At 44.7% G+C, this 18,164-nt stretch overlaps 1 protein-coding gene across 1 annotated transcript in view; it reads left to right on the top strand.

Annotated features, from left to right (window-relative positions):
• The window catches only part of LOC134537952 (alpha-1,2-mannosyltransferase ALG9), a 231,049-nt gene that overhangs the window by 11,534 nt on the left and 201,351 nt on the right, over positions 1 to 18,164 (top strand). Inside the window, exons 4-5 of the mRNA XM_063378962.1 lie at positions 7,776 to 7,889; positions 11,146 to 11,256. Coding sequence (XP_063235032.1) covers positions 7,776 to 7,889; positions 11,146 to 11,256 — 225 coding nt within the window. The remainder of the gene's footprint in view (positions 1 to 7,775; positions 7,890 to 11,145; positions 11,257 to 18,164) is intronic.

The raw sequence follows: 18,164 nt of genomic DNA on the forward strand, positions 1-18,164 counted from the left end.
ATATTCGTGTTGTCACACAGCGTGGCAGCTCCGAATAGTGGAGACGCCATTGCTTACAATTCGTGTTTCCTGCCTGGTGATTGGAGAGGGGTTGCCTGGCTGACGGTTATCCTCCTTAGTGAAGGCGGTCTCGGGCTTATTGTAGACCCACGGGGATTGGCAGATGGTAGGTGGAAGGTGTGGCACATGTGCTGGTCTGTGCCTGGGGTCGGTGGTTGACCGCTCCTCGGTGAGAGAAGGGCATCGGTCGGTTGTGACTTACCCTGGTGACTCGGCGGCTGTGGGAGCTCTGGCGACTGCTGTGCGCCGGTCCCCCTGGGAGCTGCCGCAGGCTGCGTTGGCTCGGTGGCCAAAGTGTCCCGTGTCTTCCCTCTTCCTGAAACGGTACACTTTGTCTCAGTAGACTGGCATATTCCCTCAAGTCACAAGCGGAGTGACAGACTTCCCTTGTACAAGTTGGTTCAGAACTGGTTCAATACTCCTACTGTGCGGCCTATAGATAGGCAGATCCTATCTGTCGCTATGGCGCGGTACTGGTCTCGTGACCGGGTTCTCGGCGCACGGGGTCGTCCGTAGCGGTTGACTATAGTCCGATACCGTCGGCACTCGGGCTCCTCCCTGGGCTCTGCGCTGAGGGCGCGGTGAGCAGCAATGATGGGCTCGGCGCTGAGGGCGCGGTGAGCAGCAATGATGGGCTCGGCGCTGAGGGCGCGGTGAGCAGCAATGATGGGCTCGGCGCTGAGGGCGCGGTGAGCAGCAATGATGGGCTCTGCGCTGAGGGTGCGGAGAGCAGCAATGATGGGCTCGGCGCTGAGGGTGCGGAGAGCAGCAATGATGGGCTCTGCGCTGAGGGCGCGGTGAGCAGCAATGATGGGCTCGGCGCTGAGGGTGCGGAGAGCAGCAATGATGGGCTCGGCGCTGAGGGCGCGGTGAGCAGCAATGATGGGCTCTGCGCTGAGGGCGCGGTGAGCAGCAATGATGGGCTCTGCGCTGAGGGCGCGGTGAGCAGCAATGATGGGCTCGGCGCTGAGGGCGCGGTGAGCAGCAATGATGGGCTCTGCGCTGAGGGCGCGGTGAGCAGCAATGATGGGCTCTGCGCTGAGGGTGCGGAGAGCAGCAATGATGGGCTCGGCGCTGAGGGCGCGGTGAGCAGCAATGATGGGCTCGGTGCTAAGGCGCGGTGAGCAGCAATGATGGGCTCGGCGCTGAGGGTGCGGAGAGCAGCAATGATGGGCTCGGTTCTAAGGCGCGGTGAGCAGCAATGATGGGCTCTGCGCTGAGGGCGCGGTGAGCATCAATGATGGGCTCGGCGCTGAGGGTGCGGAGAGCAGCAATGATGGGCTCGGCGCTGAGGGTGCGGAGAGCAGCAATGATGGGCTCGGTGCTAAGGCGCGGTGAGCAGCAATGATGGGCTCGGCGCTGAGGGCGCGGTGAGCATCAATGATGGGCTCGGCGCTGAGGGCGCGGTGAGCAGCAATGATGGGCTCGGCGCTGAGGGCGCGGTGAGCATCAATGATGGGCTCGGTGCTAAGGCGCTGTGAGCAGCAATGATGGGCTCGGCGCTGAGGGCGCGGTGAGCAGCAATGATGGGCTCGGCGCTGAGGGCGCGGTGAGCAGCAATGATGGGCTCGGCGCTGAGGGCGCGGTGAGCATCAATGATGGGCTCGGCGCTGAGGGCGCGGTGAGCAGCAATGATGGGCTCGGTGCTAAGGCGCGGTGAGCAGCAATGATGGGCTCGGCGCTGAGGGCGCGGTGAGCAGCAATGATGGGCTCGGTGCTAAGGCGCGGTGAGCAGCAATGATGGGCTCGGCGCTGAGGGCGCGGTGAGCAGCAATGATGGGCTCGGCGCTGAGGGCGCGGTGAGCAGCAATGATGGGCTCGGTGCTAAGGCGCGGTGAGCAGCAATGATGGGCTCGGCGCTGAGGGCGCGGTGAGCAGCAATGATGGGCTCTGCGCTGAGGGCGCGGTGAGCATCAATGATGGGCTCGGTGCTAAGGCGCGGTGAGCAGCAATGATGGGCTCGGCGCTGAGGGCGCGGTGAGCAGCAATGATGGGCTCTGCGCTGAGGGCGCGGTGAGCATCAATGATGGGCTCGGTGCTAAGGCGCGGTGAGCAGCAATGATGGGCTCGGCGCTGAGGGCGCGGTGAGCAGCAATGATGGGCTCTGCGCTGAGGGCGCGGTGAGCATCAATGATGGGCTCGGTGCTAAGGCGCGGTGAGCAGCAATGATGGGCTCGGCGCTGAGGGCGCGGTGAGCATCAATGATGGGCTCGGTGCTAAGGCGCGGTGAGCAGCAATGATGGGCTCGGCGCTGAGGGCGCGGTGAGCAGCAATGATGGGCTCTGCGCTGAGGGCGCGGTGAGCATCAATGATGGGCTCGGTGCTAAGGCGCGGTGAGCAGCAATGATGGGCTCGGCGCTGAGGGCGCGGTGAGCAGCAATGATGGGCTCTGCGCTGAGGGCGCGGTGAGCATCAATGATGGGCTCGGTGCTAAGGCGCGGTGAGCAGCAATGATGGGCTCGGCGCTGAGGGCGCGGTGAGCAGCAATGATGGGCTCGGCGCTGAGGGCGCGGTGAGCAGCAATGATGGGCTCGGCGCTGAGGGCGCGGTGAGCAGCAATGATGGGCTCGGCGCTGAGGGCGCGGTGAGCAGCAATGATGGGCTCGGCGCTGAGGGCGCGGTGTGCAGCAATGATGGGCTCGGCGCTGAGGGCGCGGTGTGCAGCAATGATGGGCTCGGCGCTGAGGGTGCGGTGAGCAGCAATGATGGGCTCGGCGCTGAGGGCGCGGTGAGCAGCAATGATGGGCTCGGCGCTGAGGGCGCGGTGAGCATCAATGATGGGCTCGGCGCTGAGGGCGCGGTGAGCAGCAATGATGGGCTCGGCGCTGAGGGCGCGGTGAGCAGCAATGATGGGCTCGGCGCTGAGGGCGCGGTGTGCAGCAACGATGGGCTCGGCGCTGAGGGCGCGGTGAGCAGCAATGATGGGCTCGGCGCTGAGGGCGCGGTGAGCAGCAATGATGGGCTCGGTGCTAAGGCGCGGTGAGCAGCAATGATGGGCTCGGCGCTGAGGGCGCGGTGAGCAGCAATGATGGGCTCGGCGCTGAGGGCGCGGTGAGCAGCAATGATGGGCTCGGCGCTGAGGGCGCGGTGAGCAGCAATGATGGGCTCGGCGCTGAGGGCGCGGTGAGCAGCAATGATGGGCTCGGCGCTGAGGGCGCGGTGAGCAGCAATGATGGGCTCGGCGCTGAGGGCGCGGTGAGCAGCAATGATGGGCTCTGCGCTGAGGGCGCGGTGAGCATCAATGATGGGCTCGGCGCTGAGGGCGCGGTGAGCAGCAATGATGGGCTCGGCGCTGAGGGCGCGGTGAGCAGCAATGATGGGCTCGGCGCTGAGGGCGCGGTGAGCAGCAATGATGGGCTCGGCGCTGAGGGCGCGGTGAGCAGCAATGATGGGCTCGGCGCTGAGGGCGCGGTGAGCAGCAATGATGGGCTCGGCGCTGAGGGCGCGGTGAGCAGCAATGATGGGCTCGGCGCTGAGGGCGCGGTGAGCAGCAATGATGGGCTCGGCGCTGAGGGCGCGGTGAGCAGCAATGATGGGCTCGGCGCTGAGGGCGCGGTGAGCAGCAATGATGGGCTCGGCGCTGAGGGCGCGGTGTGCAGCAATGATGGGCTCGGCGCTGAGGGCGCGGTGAGCAGCAATGATGGGCTCGGCGCTGAGGGCGCGGTGAGCAGCAATGATGGGCTCGGCGCTGAGGGCGCGGTGAGCAGCAATGATGGGCTCGGCGCTGAGGGCGCGGTGAGCAGCAATGATGGGCTCGGCGCTGAGGGCGCGGTGAGCAGCAATGATGGGCTCGGCGCTGAGGGCGCGGTGAGCAGCAGATGGGCTCGGCGCTGAGGGCGCGGTGAGCAGCAATGATGGGCTCGGCGCTGAGGGCGCGGTGAGCAGCAATGATGGGCTCGGCGCTGAGGGCGCGGTGTGCAGCAATGATGGGCTCGGCGCTGAGGGCGCGGTGAGCAGCAATGATGGGCTCGGCGCTGAGGGCGCGGTGAGCAGCAATGATGGGCTCGGCGCTGAGGGCGCGGTGAGCAGCAATGATGGGCTCGGCGCTGAGGGCGCGGTGAGCAGCAATGATGGGCTCGGCGCTGAGGGCGCGGTGAGCAGCAATGATGGGCTCGGCGCTGAGGGCGCGGTGAGCAGCAATGATGGGCTCGGCGCTGAGGGCGCGGTGAGCAGCAATGATGGGCTCTGCGCTGAGGGCGCGGTGAGCATCAATGATGGGCTCTGCGCTGAGGGCGCGGTGAGCAGCAATGATGGGCTCGGCGCTGAGGGCGCGGTGAGCAGCAATGATGGGCTCGGCGCTGAGGGCGCGGTGAGCAGCAATGATGGGCTCGGCGCTGAGGGCGCGGTGAGCAGCAATGATGGGCTCGGCGCTGAGGGCGCGGTGAGCAGCAATGATGGGCTCGGCGCTGAGGGCGCGGTGAGCAGCAATGATGGGCTCGGCGCTGAGGGCGCGGTGTGCAGCAATGATGGGCTCGGCGCTGAGGGCGCGGTGAGCAGCAATGATGGGCTCGGCGCTGAGGGCGCGGTGAGCAGCAATGATGGGCTCGGCGCTGAGGGCGCGGTGAGCAGCAATGATGGGCTCGGCGCTGAGGGCGCGGTGAGCAGCAATGATGGGCTCGGCGCTGAGGGCGCGGTGAGCAGCAATGATGGGCTCGGCGCTGAGGGCGCGGTGAGCCGGCTGAGGTGCCCCTGTGGCACCTACTGCCTGTTTCTATTTTTTTTTTTTTTTTGCTAACCTAAATTAAAACTAAGTGTATTTCTTGGCCAAGTGCCGCCTTATATACCCCTCCTGATTGCTGAAGGGATGACGCGGGAAGGAGAGGAATTCCGGGCATCGCTGGCTGCTTCCAAGAACTCCAGCCTGTGGACGTGACGTGCCGTGCTGGCCTGTTTGGTGGGGTTTGGTCGTTGGGTTGGCGCTTGTAATGTGGAGGGGGGGGGGATATGCGCGCGTACACAGCGGGCCCGCGAGAGTCGGTAACGTCGGTTAGGGGAGGAATGATGGCGGGTGAGGGGAGAGTGCACGCGCACCCAGCTGGTTGGCATGGCAACCAAGGACGCGGCGCGGCAACGGGCGATGCGGCGGTGGCCAGGCGGGCCAGGCGGCTCGCACACGTGTTTACGAAGGAAGGGGCTGACGGCTTCGAGATTACAGACGTGCGCGGCATGTCGCACGCCAGTGTGGGTGCTTGCACTTGGTAAAATAAATTTCATGAATTTAAACAAAATGTTGCCTTGTAATTTCATTTAACTTGTCACTGCTGATATCGTAGCCTTAACTTTTGTTTGTCTGCTATTCACTTCTGCCCACTCGGCATTTGGTCGGAGACGCACTCATTCGTGGAGAAACGGCCTAGTGGGAAGCAAGGACAAGGGTGGCTGATTGTGTGGAACATTCGCGGGAATTATTTATCCTCAACATATGTACTTTATTTCAAGTGTTTAGCATCGGGAAATCACTGGATGCTAAGCTGTATAGCTAACTTAACACTTTTAAGATTTGTCGTAGAGCTTCTTTGATACACCTCCAAGTTAGAGATGCCATCAGAAGAAGCAGGATTGTTAATCCATAAAGTTTGGAACTTCCTTAAATTTAAAATACTGGATGTATATTGGTGTTTTGCGGTGTCAACAACTCATCGCCAGACGCAGCAGATACATAACACAGACGTCAACAATAGCATGGAAATGCTTAAACATCTTTAAAATTAAATAAAATCACACTGAGATGGCTTTTGTTTGTAAGAAAACAGTAAATAAATAATTTGTTGTCAAGTTCATAAGTCCTTAGAAGAGTCTTATTATTACAGTTCAAATGGATCATCTTACATCATAGAGCATAGGTTACGTAGAATTGTTTTAGTCTGACTGACATAATGTTCAGTAGAAATATATAATACTGGAAGCGGTAAAAACTTAGTAAAACATTGGTCCTTTAATAATATCTGTGCAGGTGTTTCTGCTTAAAAGAGTAATGAAAAGCTTAGGTATTGGAAATTGCAGGTAATAAAAGTTGTAGGTAATGACAAGTGCAACAATCAGGACAGAGCTGAGATTTGCTTGCTACTGTTGCTCACTCTTGTCCACCTTGCTTACTTGCTCATTCTTGCTTACTCTTACCACTTGCCTAATCTTGCTCAGTCTCTCAATCTTACTCACTCTTGCCCCTCTAGCACACTCTGGTTCACTCTTGCCTACTCTTGCTCATTGTCACTTACTATCACCCTATCTTGCATACTCTCACTCACTCTCATACATTCTCACTCACTTTCACCCTCTGTTGCTCAAATTTGTCCACTCTCATTTACCCAGTTATGTTAATAATAGGTGATGAAAAGTATGTGCACTTGTTTACTTTGACACTTGCATACTAGTGCACTTGTAAACTTGCTCAATCACGTACTTTCTCATTCACATTGTAATCACCCACTTGAAACTATTAGTGATTTCTCTCTGGTGGTTATAGACTGGACCATGTTAGTAAATATCATATTGTTAAAAAATATACAAGCTTCAGAAGATAAGATTTATGCCATGTCATTCTAAAAATCTGCCGATTCTGATTCCATTTTTGATTCTCATATTTGGGATTTTATTCTTTGATTTTGATTCCAATTTCATATGATTCTGTACTTTTTACAATAATAATTAAATGCTTGCCAAACTATTCCTGTTTTGTATTCATGTATACAAAAACACATTTTTTTTATTTACAAATGTTATTAGAATTAAAACAATGATATTTATTGTTTTCCTACAACTATTGAAATTATAAACATTTGCCAAAGCAGGGCACTATAATTTCACATACATATATTTTCTGTATTTTATTAATATTACAAAACTGTATTTAATCATTGGATTTAAAAAAAAAGTTAATACTTTTTAAAACATCAACAGAATAGTGAGGTAACAGCTGATTAATGGGGAATCAGCCATTTAGTAGGTTATCTGCAGATTATTGCAGTATTAGCCATTAGAGTGGTAACATTAGATTGGTGTGATATCTGCCTATTGGTGCGGTATCAGCTGATTAGTGTGATAACGGCTTATAAAATCAGTATCAGCAGAGTACTGCTGTTTCGGCTGATAAGTGTTTTATCTACAAATTAAATCTTTATCTGTGATTATTTTGTATTGGAAGATAAAAGCAGTATTGGCAGATTACTGTTGTTTTACTGAATAGTGCTGTTTTGGCCGATTAGTGTGGTATCTGCCAATTAAAATCGGTTTCGGCCGATTAAAGCGGAAAAAACCCAATTAGTCAGACAAAAATCCTTATTTAGAGTGATGAAAAATTGAGGTTTATACCCCTATTAAAAATAAAATACAAATTTCAAGATTGGCTAATGGGAAATATTGACCAGCTTTGTTTCCAAAACCATTGGTCTCAGATTATTTTGATTCCATTGGAACTGATGAAACTGGCAGATTCCAGAATCCGAACCAACCCAAAACTTATAAAAACAAAAAACTCAAAATTGAAATTATATTGAAAAAATTGCAAAATTCTATAATACCTCTTAATAAGCTACTCCAAACTTTCCTTTGAATGATTTAACCCTGATCTGCATTTTTTGACCCTTGTAAAGCTGACACCATCATTATCACAAATACTGCAGCAGCATTTCTGGCTGTGGTACCAGTGGATAAGCTGTGCCCTCCCCATACTTGGGCGCTCATTAATGAGGTGTGATCAATCATTGTTGTTTCAGAAGCGTCTGCCGGGAGTTTGGCGTCCACATCGGCCGGCTGATGCTGGCATTCATGGTGTTCAGTGCCGGCATGTTCATTTCCAGTACTGCGTTCCTTCCGTCGACTTTTTCTATGTAAGTCTTATGCCAGTCGCCAGTGTTGTGTGTTTAATAAAATTCACTATGTAATAAAAACAAATCTTTGTCTTCTAACTACACATTTTCTGGCAAGTGTGACAATGCACACTAATTTTGGCGCTGTTATGACGGATACTCTCAAACATAATGCAATGCTGTAAACTGTGCAAAAAGTTCCTTCAATACAATAATATTTCTGTTCAGGAATGCATTTAAATTAAATTTTAAACCATAATGTCAAATAAATACATTAAAATTTCACTGTATTTGTGGTTTATGGTTATGTAAAAATGTTAAAATAAACACAAATTCTTTAAAAAAAATTTGCTAGGAGATATAGAAGCATTATTATACATATGTATGTGTGTGTGTATGTGTGTATATATATATATATATATATATATATATATATATATATATACAGTAGAACCCCGATTATCCGTGTTAATGAAGGGGACGAGTGAGTCGGATAATCGAAAATTGCGGTTAACCGAGTCATGCTTGCCTCAAAGGTCATTAGCCCACAGACAGCCATCTGTGGACATTCGGAGATTACATATATACACATGCTTTGTGTGCATGTGCGTTGTTGACATAGAAGCGGACTGCTTAGTGCTGGGCAGCAGTGGTTTTTAAGTCTTTCGTGTGCGGAGACGTGGGCACGCGAGTCGTTGTTGCACCGAGGTGTGTGACTAGCCGCCCGCCAGTCCGAGGGCCCAAGACAGCTGATAGCTGCCAAGGTCACGCATTCTTTTCATCGCGCGTAAGCGACGCTGTCACACTTAGCTCATTGCTCTGTTGTCAGTAACACCATCGGGCTGGTTATTGTTTTACAGAACGACTGCCTTCAAAATTCTTTTCGAGATAAGATTTTTCATACCAGTGCATTGAGACTTGATTTGATGGTTTTGAAACGGTGTCTCTGTCTCGTATAATTCACGGTGTTTTTATCCCCCTTTATTTATATGAATTTAAAATGTTAGATTTTTTATTTTTAGTTTGCTGAACGTGGAATTAGTGCAAAAACGGCCTATTATGACTTAAGTGTTGCAGATGGGTCGGAAATCTTATAACGACCACCTCTCTATAACGACCCTAATCTCGGGAACCGTGAGGGGTCGTTATATCTATTCTCCGTTCACTCTTAGCTGAGTTTTGAAATAAACAAACACCGTCGTATCACTGCGCCGCGTCAGCAAGTGATAGGCTGAATTTATCTTGCGTGCCAAGCACTAGTTGCAACACACACACTTCCGTACAGTCAGTGCTCATAAAATAACGGAGAAGTAATATAACAGGAAAATGGTTCTTCTGTCAAGCCTAGTTTTTTTAAAAAAATTACGTCTGCTGTGATAAAATTACGCCACTTATTGCTACACCCTCCGACCTTTTCTGTTGAAACCATTCAAACAAACAAGTGTCCAAGCTGCTAAATGTGGATTCGTTCATCGTCTTGCGTTTATTTAATCCACTTGAAGTGTCAGCCTGTGAAGCAAACTGAAGGATTTTTTCGCGATTTTTTATGATGTCGCGCACTGTTGTGTTACCGACATTAAACTCAGTCGCAAGTTTGCAATCGTTTCTCCACTCTGAAATCTTTCTATAATTTTTGTTTTGCTGTCGATGGACAGTACCACTCGCTTTCTTTTCTGTTCATTTGATGACATTATGAAATGTTGCGCTCAACACTTCCGCACAACACAACGGTATAATCCGTCGGAATGCAGATCACTGTTACAATACATAAAATTATCACCACCTTCACACTTCAACAACGTACACTAATGGAATGGACTGTCTCCATGCGCCGGGTAATCTCTGTGGCACGGCGCCGTGCTGTGCGCGGGAGTGTACAGTCCGGTCATGCGGACGTGGAATCGCGCACCAGTGTATAATCTATTCACGTAACATGGAACACAAAAATATTATGTACATACGTATGTATGTACTAGTATTTTTTTTAAAACTTTCTGTGTATATAAACATAACTGAGTCAAGTACTTTGACCAACATACTTTTTGCAAAGTATTTTAACATTTACATACATTTTGAATCATTGGTTATATGTAACTAAAAAATTGGACTCGATGGACATAAATCGCGGTTAATCCGCGAATCGGATGATCGAGTTGCGGATAATCGGGGTTCTACTGTATATTCAATCACTCATATATACATACATACCTACATACATACACTACTTTAATAATATAATGATGAATAAATATATTCAAGTTAATTTATGACAAATACATCTATTAATTAATTTACAAAAAGTTATTTGATGTCTAAAATGTAGATTTATATTTAACTAGCTTTCACATGTGTATTTTTTCACATAGTTTTAGTGTTTTCATTACAATATTTAAAAAGAAATAGCATGTCAATATGTCATTAAAATAGAATACATACATAAGTTTTTTTGCAATCCCTTTGTGTTATGTGTAAGTTAAGTTAGCAGTGTTTTACCTCTTTACCAGTATTGGTTTGTTTATTTATTCATTCATTCAGTCATTATTTATTACTTCATTCATTATTTATTCATTCAATCATTGTAGGAGTATGTTTTGGCTGATCTAGGGCCAGGCTTACGGCTGAGGAGCCGACGAACCGACTTCTATCTTGGATTGTGATGTCACGGTGGCCATATTGTATGACCTTGACCCTAGCCGCCATCTTAGATTCTAGAAATTTCCACTGTTTTGAATTGTGACATCACTGTTGGAACTACTTGCTATGAATCAATTTTAAAATTAATTTCGACTCTTTTATTTGAAAACAACCATTAATACATTTGAGTCAATTAGCAGTCATAGGCAGAATTATACACTTAACTACTTTTATACGTGCAAGTAACAATTTTCATCTTAGGCAGGCACTATTATGACTTGTCGCTTTTTATTAAAAAAAAAACTGTAAAAATATGTGAAATTATTTATTTTTTAATGTATATATACAAACTGTAAATGGTATTCACACTTTACCTACCATTGTGAATTTTTTGATAGTCTGTATTCAGAATTTCTTAACTGATATTTGAAGTACAAAAATTACTTAGTATTTTATAGTGACCAAAGTGTGGAAATAACACAGGGGATTCTATAATTTATTTTGTTATCCAAAATGCAGTTATATTTTTAGTTATAACTAATATAACTTAATGTAATAAACTTGAAGATGTAAAAAATTAGTTTTAAGTTTTCATAACTGGTAAATCTGCTGAGTCTTGGCTCTGATGGTAACTCAATTGTAGGTACATGTGTTTGCTTTCAATGGGTGCCTGGTACCAGCGGAAGTACGAACTCGCGATATTCGCCACTGCCCTCTCGGTGTTCCTCAGCTGGCCGTTCGCTGCGCTGCTGGGGTGAGTAGCTGGGTCGGAGAGTGCGTCTGTGCTCGGGTCCACGGGGAACACACGGACACCTGCACGGGTCAGGGGGGATTGCAGGGAAAATGTTGAAAGGTCAAGAAAGAACCATCACTTAAAGGGGTTCACCTAGCAAGGTATCTGTGTTTGTAATGCAGTCTATTGCGGAGTGATTCGTGCGTCGCTCATTGGTGCATCTAGTGTTTTGTCACCCCAAAGCGCAAGGTTCTGAACTAGTGTGTAGTGTTTACATCATGTACGGGTAAACCTAGAGATAATCATAACATTATAAACATGGAAATGAAGATAAAGTTGTATTGTAAGTCCTTATAGTGGTTTCAAGAATCTATACTGGGGATTTTATTCTTAAATGATATTTCGGAAAATAACACCCATTTTTTAGCCATTTCCACTCTCCAACAAAGACAGTTTAAAAAACAAAATACGGAAACGGTGCTAATTCACTTGCATCGGCTAGGGTACATACCTTTTTTCTTGCAACTTGATTTTGATTGGGTCACACTACATCACTCCGTGTGTTGCATTTAATACATCTAGTGGCCTAGTGCTTTTTTTTTTACTGTATTTTCTCCCTGGGTGTTTATGTTGTATAACTCCTGTTGTGCTTGTACTTTGCATTTATTTGGTAGGTAATTTGGGTTCAACATGTTGTAAATTTCTTATGTAAATTGTTAAGCCCTGCCCTTGCGAATCTCACATTCAACAATAGGGTTCATGTTTGTTTGTAGGCGTGCATGTCATTTAGGACTACATACATCATCATCATCATCAACTGTTTCCAGCCTGTGGCCGGTTCAGCCAAATAAAATGTCTCCTTCTTCCTCTGTCCTTCCACCATTCCTCATTTTTAACGTTATTCCAGTCTTCTCCTCTCTCCTGCTCTCCTTTAACCGTCTCTTCTTCCCACCTTCTCCTTGGCCTTCCTTGGGGTCTTCTACCTGTGTACTTTAACGCCATCATTTAGGTAGATTTCAAAGAAATTCAACCTTTTGTAGCCGTTACCATGGTGTGACTTTCAAAAAAATTTTATATAGTATTTTGTTTCATGGTCCATAGACCCCAGAACAATAGTCAACTCAAAAGTTATTTATTTATCTATATATATCACAATTTTGTAGACACAACTATCGCAAATTTTCTCAAATCATTTCCAAACTGATATATAAAATCTATTAGTAGAAAATCTCAGTCGAGTTCGTTAATGAGCAATATTCGACCAAAGGGTTAGTAACGAGGAAGGTTGTTTGAAAAACAGAAAAACCATTGTAACTCCCATAATATGGAAAATATTACATCCGTTTGAATGTATTATAACTCGTAGGAGTAATGCCAAAATCTTTTGTCAGAAACCTTTTTTGATACGACCAACCATAACTGCAAGGGGTTGAAATAACAAGGGTTGGTGGACAAAAAAATCATTAACTGCGTTCGCAGGCACAATCGTTTTTGTACAAATTATTTATTAATCTTTTAATATCTTAAACTTTTGTCTGAAACAAGTTTTGATTAGCCGAGCCATTGCTGCAAAGGGTTGAAAAAATAAGGGGTAGAATGGAAAAAAAAAATTCAAGACACCCTTAGTATTTATAGTATCAAATCCATTCATATTGTTAGTAAATCTTATAATTTTTACCTAAAACTTTCGTCGGAAATAATTTTTGATAATACAAACTGTAAGAGGTGGAAATAACATGGTTAAGACAAAAATGTCATCACTTTTTTTTTAAATAGATATACTTTCAAGTCCATTATAATTTATTGTGAAATACCTCAACTTAATCTAAAACCTTTGGTTGAACCAGTTTTTGATGAAATGAACTATTACAATAAAAACTGGTTGAAATTTAAAAAAAAAAAAACTTTTTCAGTATCAAATTTGTTAGAATTTATTAACAACCATCTTAATATCCTTAAACCTTTCTCCAAAAAAATTTATTCAATAACGTATTAGTACAAGGGATGAAAAATAGTGCTTAAATATCAAAAATAATTGCATGATTACCTTAGTAGGCATAATATGAAATTCATTAAGATATTCAATGCTAGATGCATTAAGTTAAAAACATTCAAAATACATTCACTGCATGAAATAAAAGAAAATGTTAGATTTTAATTTTTTTTAAATTATTTTGGCGAACATACAGGAAGTTATGTAGGCTACATTAAGTTATTAATATTGTGACGTGACTCCGTCAGACGTCCTGCATACACCTATACACAAAACAATAAATGACCTATAACACTGGGGGGGAGGTAGTACTGTAGCTCATAGGTAGGCAGGGTACTCGAGATCAAGTCTTCTCCCTATACAGGAAGAGTAGGGTATTATTTATGTACTGAAAAGAAACGTGATTAGTTCATTCAAGCACAGGTTTTATTTACTAATCCAAATATGAGAAGCACAATAAACAAACTCAGAGAAATAAAACAAAAAAAAGGTTAACAGAAGAATTCATAAATAATAATTTATCACGTAGATTCACGAATAAATAAATACCTTAAATACATATTAAAGTGATGTCCGCCGGCAAACAATTATCACTACAACATGGCGGTTCTCTCGTCGTCGCAGCTCCGCGGAAGAATAGTATACTTCCCAGTTACCACTACCTACATGCTTATAACCAGCCGTCGCTTTATCCCAAAAACCAAATAATAAATAATAGGAATGGAATAATACTACATTATTACTTAAAAGATTAAGACGAAGATCGTCCAAGAAATGGTCGTGGCGAACGAGCCATGGCCAACCACTTACCCTCTGACTTGAGGCGAAGCAAAGTTGTTTCAAACCGACGTGGACCCGGCTTCCAGAGAGGTCCCCAGGCAAAAAGCCTCGGCCCCTCCCTGGAAGGAGGTTTTAACTACAAAACTGGGCCACTCCGGAAAAAAAAAAACACGAACGCCGGGGAAACTTAGCCAGGGGGAACTCGCTGTCCCCCCTCTCCCACAAGGAAAAATGAAAAACAAGTGAAGTGGGCTGTTCCTCTCTCCCGCAAGGAGAACAAAAAAAAACAAACGAAGACGACAGTTCCCTCCGCGCAGGCGCGAGCGAGCTCTCCCTCCCCCTCCTGCGCTGTCCGATTATTTCTGTCTACGTTTCCAAAGTCGAACGCCAGATGGCAACACTAATCAGGACAGAGTCCTCGAAACGCGTACACAAAGGCCTCGTGTTGCAGAACACACAGAACGACAAACAAGAGACAAGCGTAGCGCAGCGGGTTTTTCTGGAACGGCGTGTTGCAACCTCTCAGCGGGCCCTGGCCAGCAACCCGCGAGAATTAGCTAACCACGCAGCCTCGCAAAAGCCCGCGGTGCCTGTAAACTAATGTCGCAGCAACCTATATTCCAATACCCGCGTGTCGAAATCAACCGGCCGAGCTTGGAAACGTGCACGTACACCAACACGTAAACCTGACGAGAAACAAAAGTAAAATAAAATTTAAGAAAAAAAAGTAATGAAATTTTCAGACCGTGACAATATGTTCCAGAAGTTTATAGAAATTTCAAAATATTTCCAGAAGGAAGAGGTACTTCAAGATCTACCCACGCCTGTAAAGGGATTTTTTTCCAAGGCTGCCTCTCTTTCCCATTCTCTGGCCTTGGCCATACCATCTCATACTCGCTTTTTCATTGAAGTGTAAGAGCAGTATGTTGGCAGTTACGAGGCGGGACAGGATCAGGAATGAGATAGTGCAAGCAAGAGTAGGAGTACAGGACTTGAATAACATCATATAGGACTCATGACTGTCATTTCATCGTATTCACATTTATCGGTGGTCCTCTATGCATGCTTAAGTTTGATATAAAATGTGTTATGTAAGCTTTTCGTATGTTGAACACTCTGCTCAGTTGTAATTTACATTACTTATTTACTTAGATCCCGTTTGAATGAGAGCTACGTCATGTTTTGAATTTTAGCATATTTTTTTTTGTAATCCATATTGTACGGAGTTTCTTTATGCATTAACCAGCCTTGCTAACACCTGTGTTAATTATTTTATGGTTGGTATTATGAATGCACTTAATGTGGAGTTATCACTACTTGTGACTAAAGATTCTGCCCTCTTTGTATTCTAATCGTATGTTTGCTGGTTGGTTATATTTGAAGAGCTCGGGTGTAAACCATGGTAACTAGCATTTTTGCAGAAATGGAGTTATTGTACTTACATAATGGTATGTAATGCCCTTATAATTATGGTGCAAAGAGTTTCCTTAAATTCCAACAGATGGCAGCACTATGCTCATTTCAATAAGTGCAGTCTGATTCATGTAAACGGTGTTATGTTACAATTATGGCTGCTAAGTGAGGTCTTGTTATTGAAGTAGTAGTTTGGAAAGAAAATGTAAATACTGGTGATTGCAATGAAGTAAGCAGTGGTAGTGAAATGTTGTATGATTCAGACAAAGACCCAAAATTTGTTCCACCATTTAAAAAATGAAATAAATCTCTTGGAAGTTTTTTAGAGGAAAATAAAAACTTAAAACATTCCAATAAATCATTGCATGAATACTATGTTAGGTATGTGCAGCAGATACCATGTTTTACATGATTTTGTGTATTTTGCATATTTTCATAGAGGAAAGTGTTAATTTTCTGCTTTTGTTGAGAATTTTGGACATTAAACTTGTTTTTTATATATATATAAATGTTTTGTATTGTATTGACCTTATTATAAATATAATTAATTAAAGTAATTAGATTGGTAGCGGGAGTTATTCGTGTTCTGATCCCATGTTGATTGATGGATAATCTACTTTCAATGGGAAATTTATAATTTTTAATATAATTTTTTTTTGCAAAATTTTAGAAAAACCATTAATAGGGGATATTGGTTGATAATTATAAACATTTAATAGAGTACTTTTTTTGTAAATAGAAATTGCCCTAGTTATTTACTATTTTTTTTTTTTAAAAAAACTTGAGTTTTTTAGACTTGTATTAAACAAATCTTTCAATAGAGGTACTAGTAAGTGAGAACATAGTTTCATAATAAAATTTGGTGTCCTATCAGGACTGGTAGACATAGAAGACTTTAAGGCTTTGATGGCCTAAAGCACAGGACTTTCAGAAATGGTGGGAACAGATATTGTATCATGGCATATATCTGAGGGAGGAACTTGTTGATATTGTTTGACGACATATAAACACTTGAAAATACAATAGATGTATTGTTATTGCAGGGGAAACTGTTCATCATAATTTTTATATTCAAGGCAGGATGTTATAAACTGCATGAGTTACTATACGTTGAGATAAATTAGTAAAACCAATATCTATAAGATTTTTAGATACATAGTTGATTTCTGTTGCACTGTAATAGTCCAAAACTAGATGTAAAACTAAGAAGATACTGTGCCTTATCTTTAATGTGCATGTGTGAGATGTTAGTAGTAGTATATTAGCTGGTCCAATCGGCACTGGGAGCATTTTAGTTATCTATCAAGTATCACTAAGTCATCTTAACAGGTAGTGAGTTCGTCTTCTAAAGCTTCAAAGTAAGAAAGATATTACCAAGTTTGAGAAAGTTAGTTGGGGATGTTTTAATTTTCAACCAAACAGCTTCAATGCCAGGGTAGTCTTAGTTATGTATTGGCTGCACTGATGTAAATTGGATTTTATTAACTGCTACCAAAACTCCACCACCTCTTTCTTCCATCTTGATTAAAGCATTTCTATAATTTCTATATATAAGCTGTTGATTAGTGAAATAGTGAGAATTTATACTGCGATCATTAAATCAAGTTTCTGTGAAGTAGATAATATCGTAGTGTGAGTCCACAATATTTTTGTCAATACTATAGGTTTTTTTTAATCCTCTGACGTTTGGATTTTGAATTCCCACCCCTTGGTATTTGAATCGACGGGAGTAAGTTACGATGCTCCTCCAGGCACCTGGGTGGGAGTCGATGCAGTGTCACAGTCGGTCGAGGATCAGGGCTAGTCGCACCTGTGTTGCCAGGATTAGCAGAGGTAGAAACGTTGCTGGCAGTTTGCTCAGGATGAAGTTCCCCATAAAGCATCTGCTGGGCCACTATACTATCTTGTTGATTCCATTAAAGTCTTCTTCAAGAAATTAAGTGTGAAATAAGGCGTATAAATTAAATTTGGTTCGGAGTTTAGATACTTTGACATGAGATAGATTGAGTTCTTTGGAGATGTAATCAACAATATCATGTTCTTGAACACAAATCTTGAACTCATAGATATAAGTAACAAAAAGAGCTTTTGTTTTTTTATGCAGGTATTCCGATAATTTTAAGTGTGGTTTCTTATGCGCAGTTACCTACATAGGCATATTCTTACGTTCATGATCACGTTTGATGTCGGAGTTCTCATTGGTTCTGAACCACTACAGTGAAGCTTTCTTTGTCAGCATATTGGTTGTTGTTGTTACCACTCATGAGGTCGCGTGATCCCGCTGTGTCAGAAGTAGGTCTATGATAGAACTATAGTCACCGGAGACGCCAGGAGTTTCTACGCGTTCTGCTTTCTTGTTGTTCGAAGGTTTCTTAACTACGCTTATGTAGGATTTTTCGTAAACATTCTTGAAATGCAGATTTTGTTTGATTTGAAGAAGTTTCTGTTTGATCTCTGCCATCTGATTGTGAATCCATATATAATGTCTTGAGTATCATATTTTCACTTTTAAGGTCGTCAACCTTAGCACAGAGCGATTCCATAGTTTTAATTAAATATTCCATTTTGTGAACTTCCTACTTGAAGACTTCTATCGGGAGTTACTCGTGGTTCTGTCTCCAAAGTCTGTGTCCTGGTTCCAGCTGTTCTGGATCCCCTTTTATTAGGAGATGTTTTTAATGCGTTCATGTGGGGACTTGTACTGCATAAAGTAATAGCATTATTTTGGGCAATAGGAACCCCC

Source organism: Bacillus rossius, chromosome 12, assembly GCF_032445375.1.
Source record: "Bacillus rossius redtenbacheri isolate Brsri chromosome 12, Brsri_v3, whole genome shotgun sequence".
Lineage (NCBI taxonomy): Eukaryota > Metazoa > Arthropoda > Insecta > Phasmatodea > Bacillidae > Bacillus > Bacillus rossius.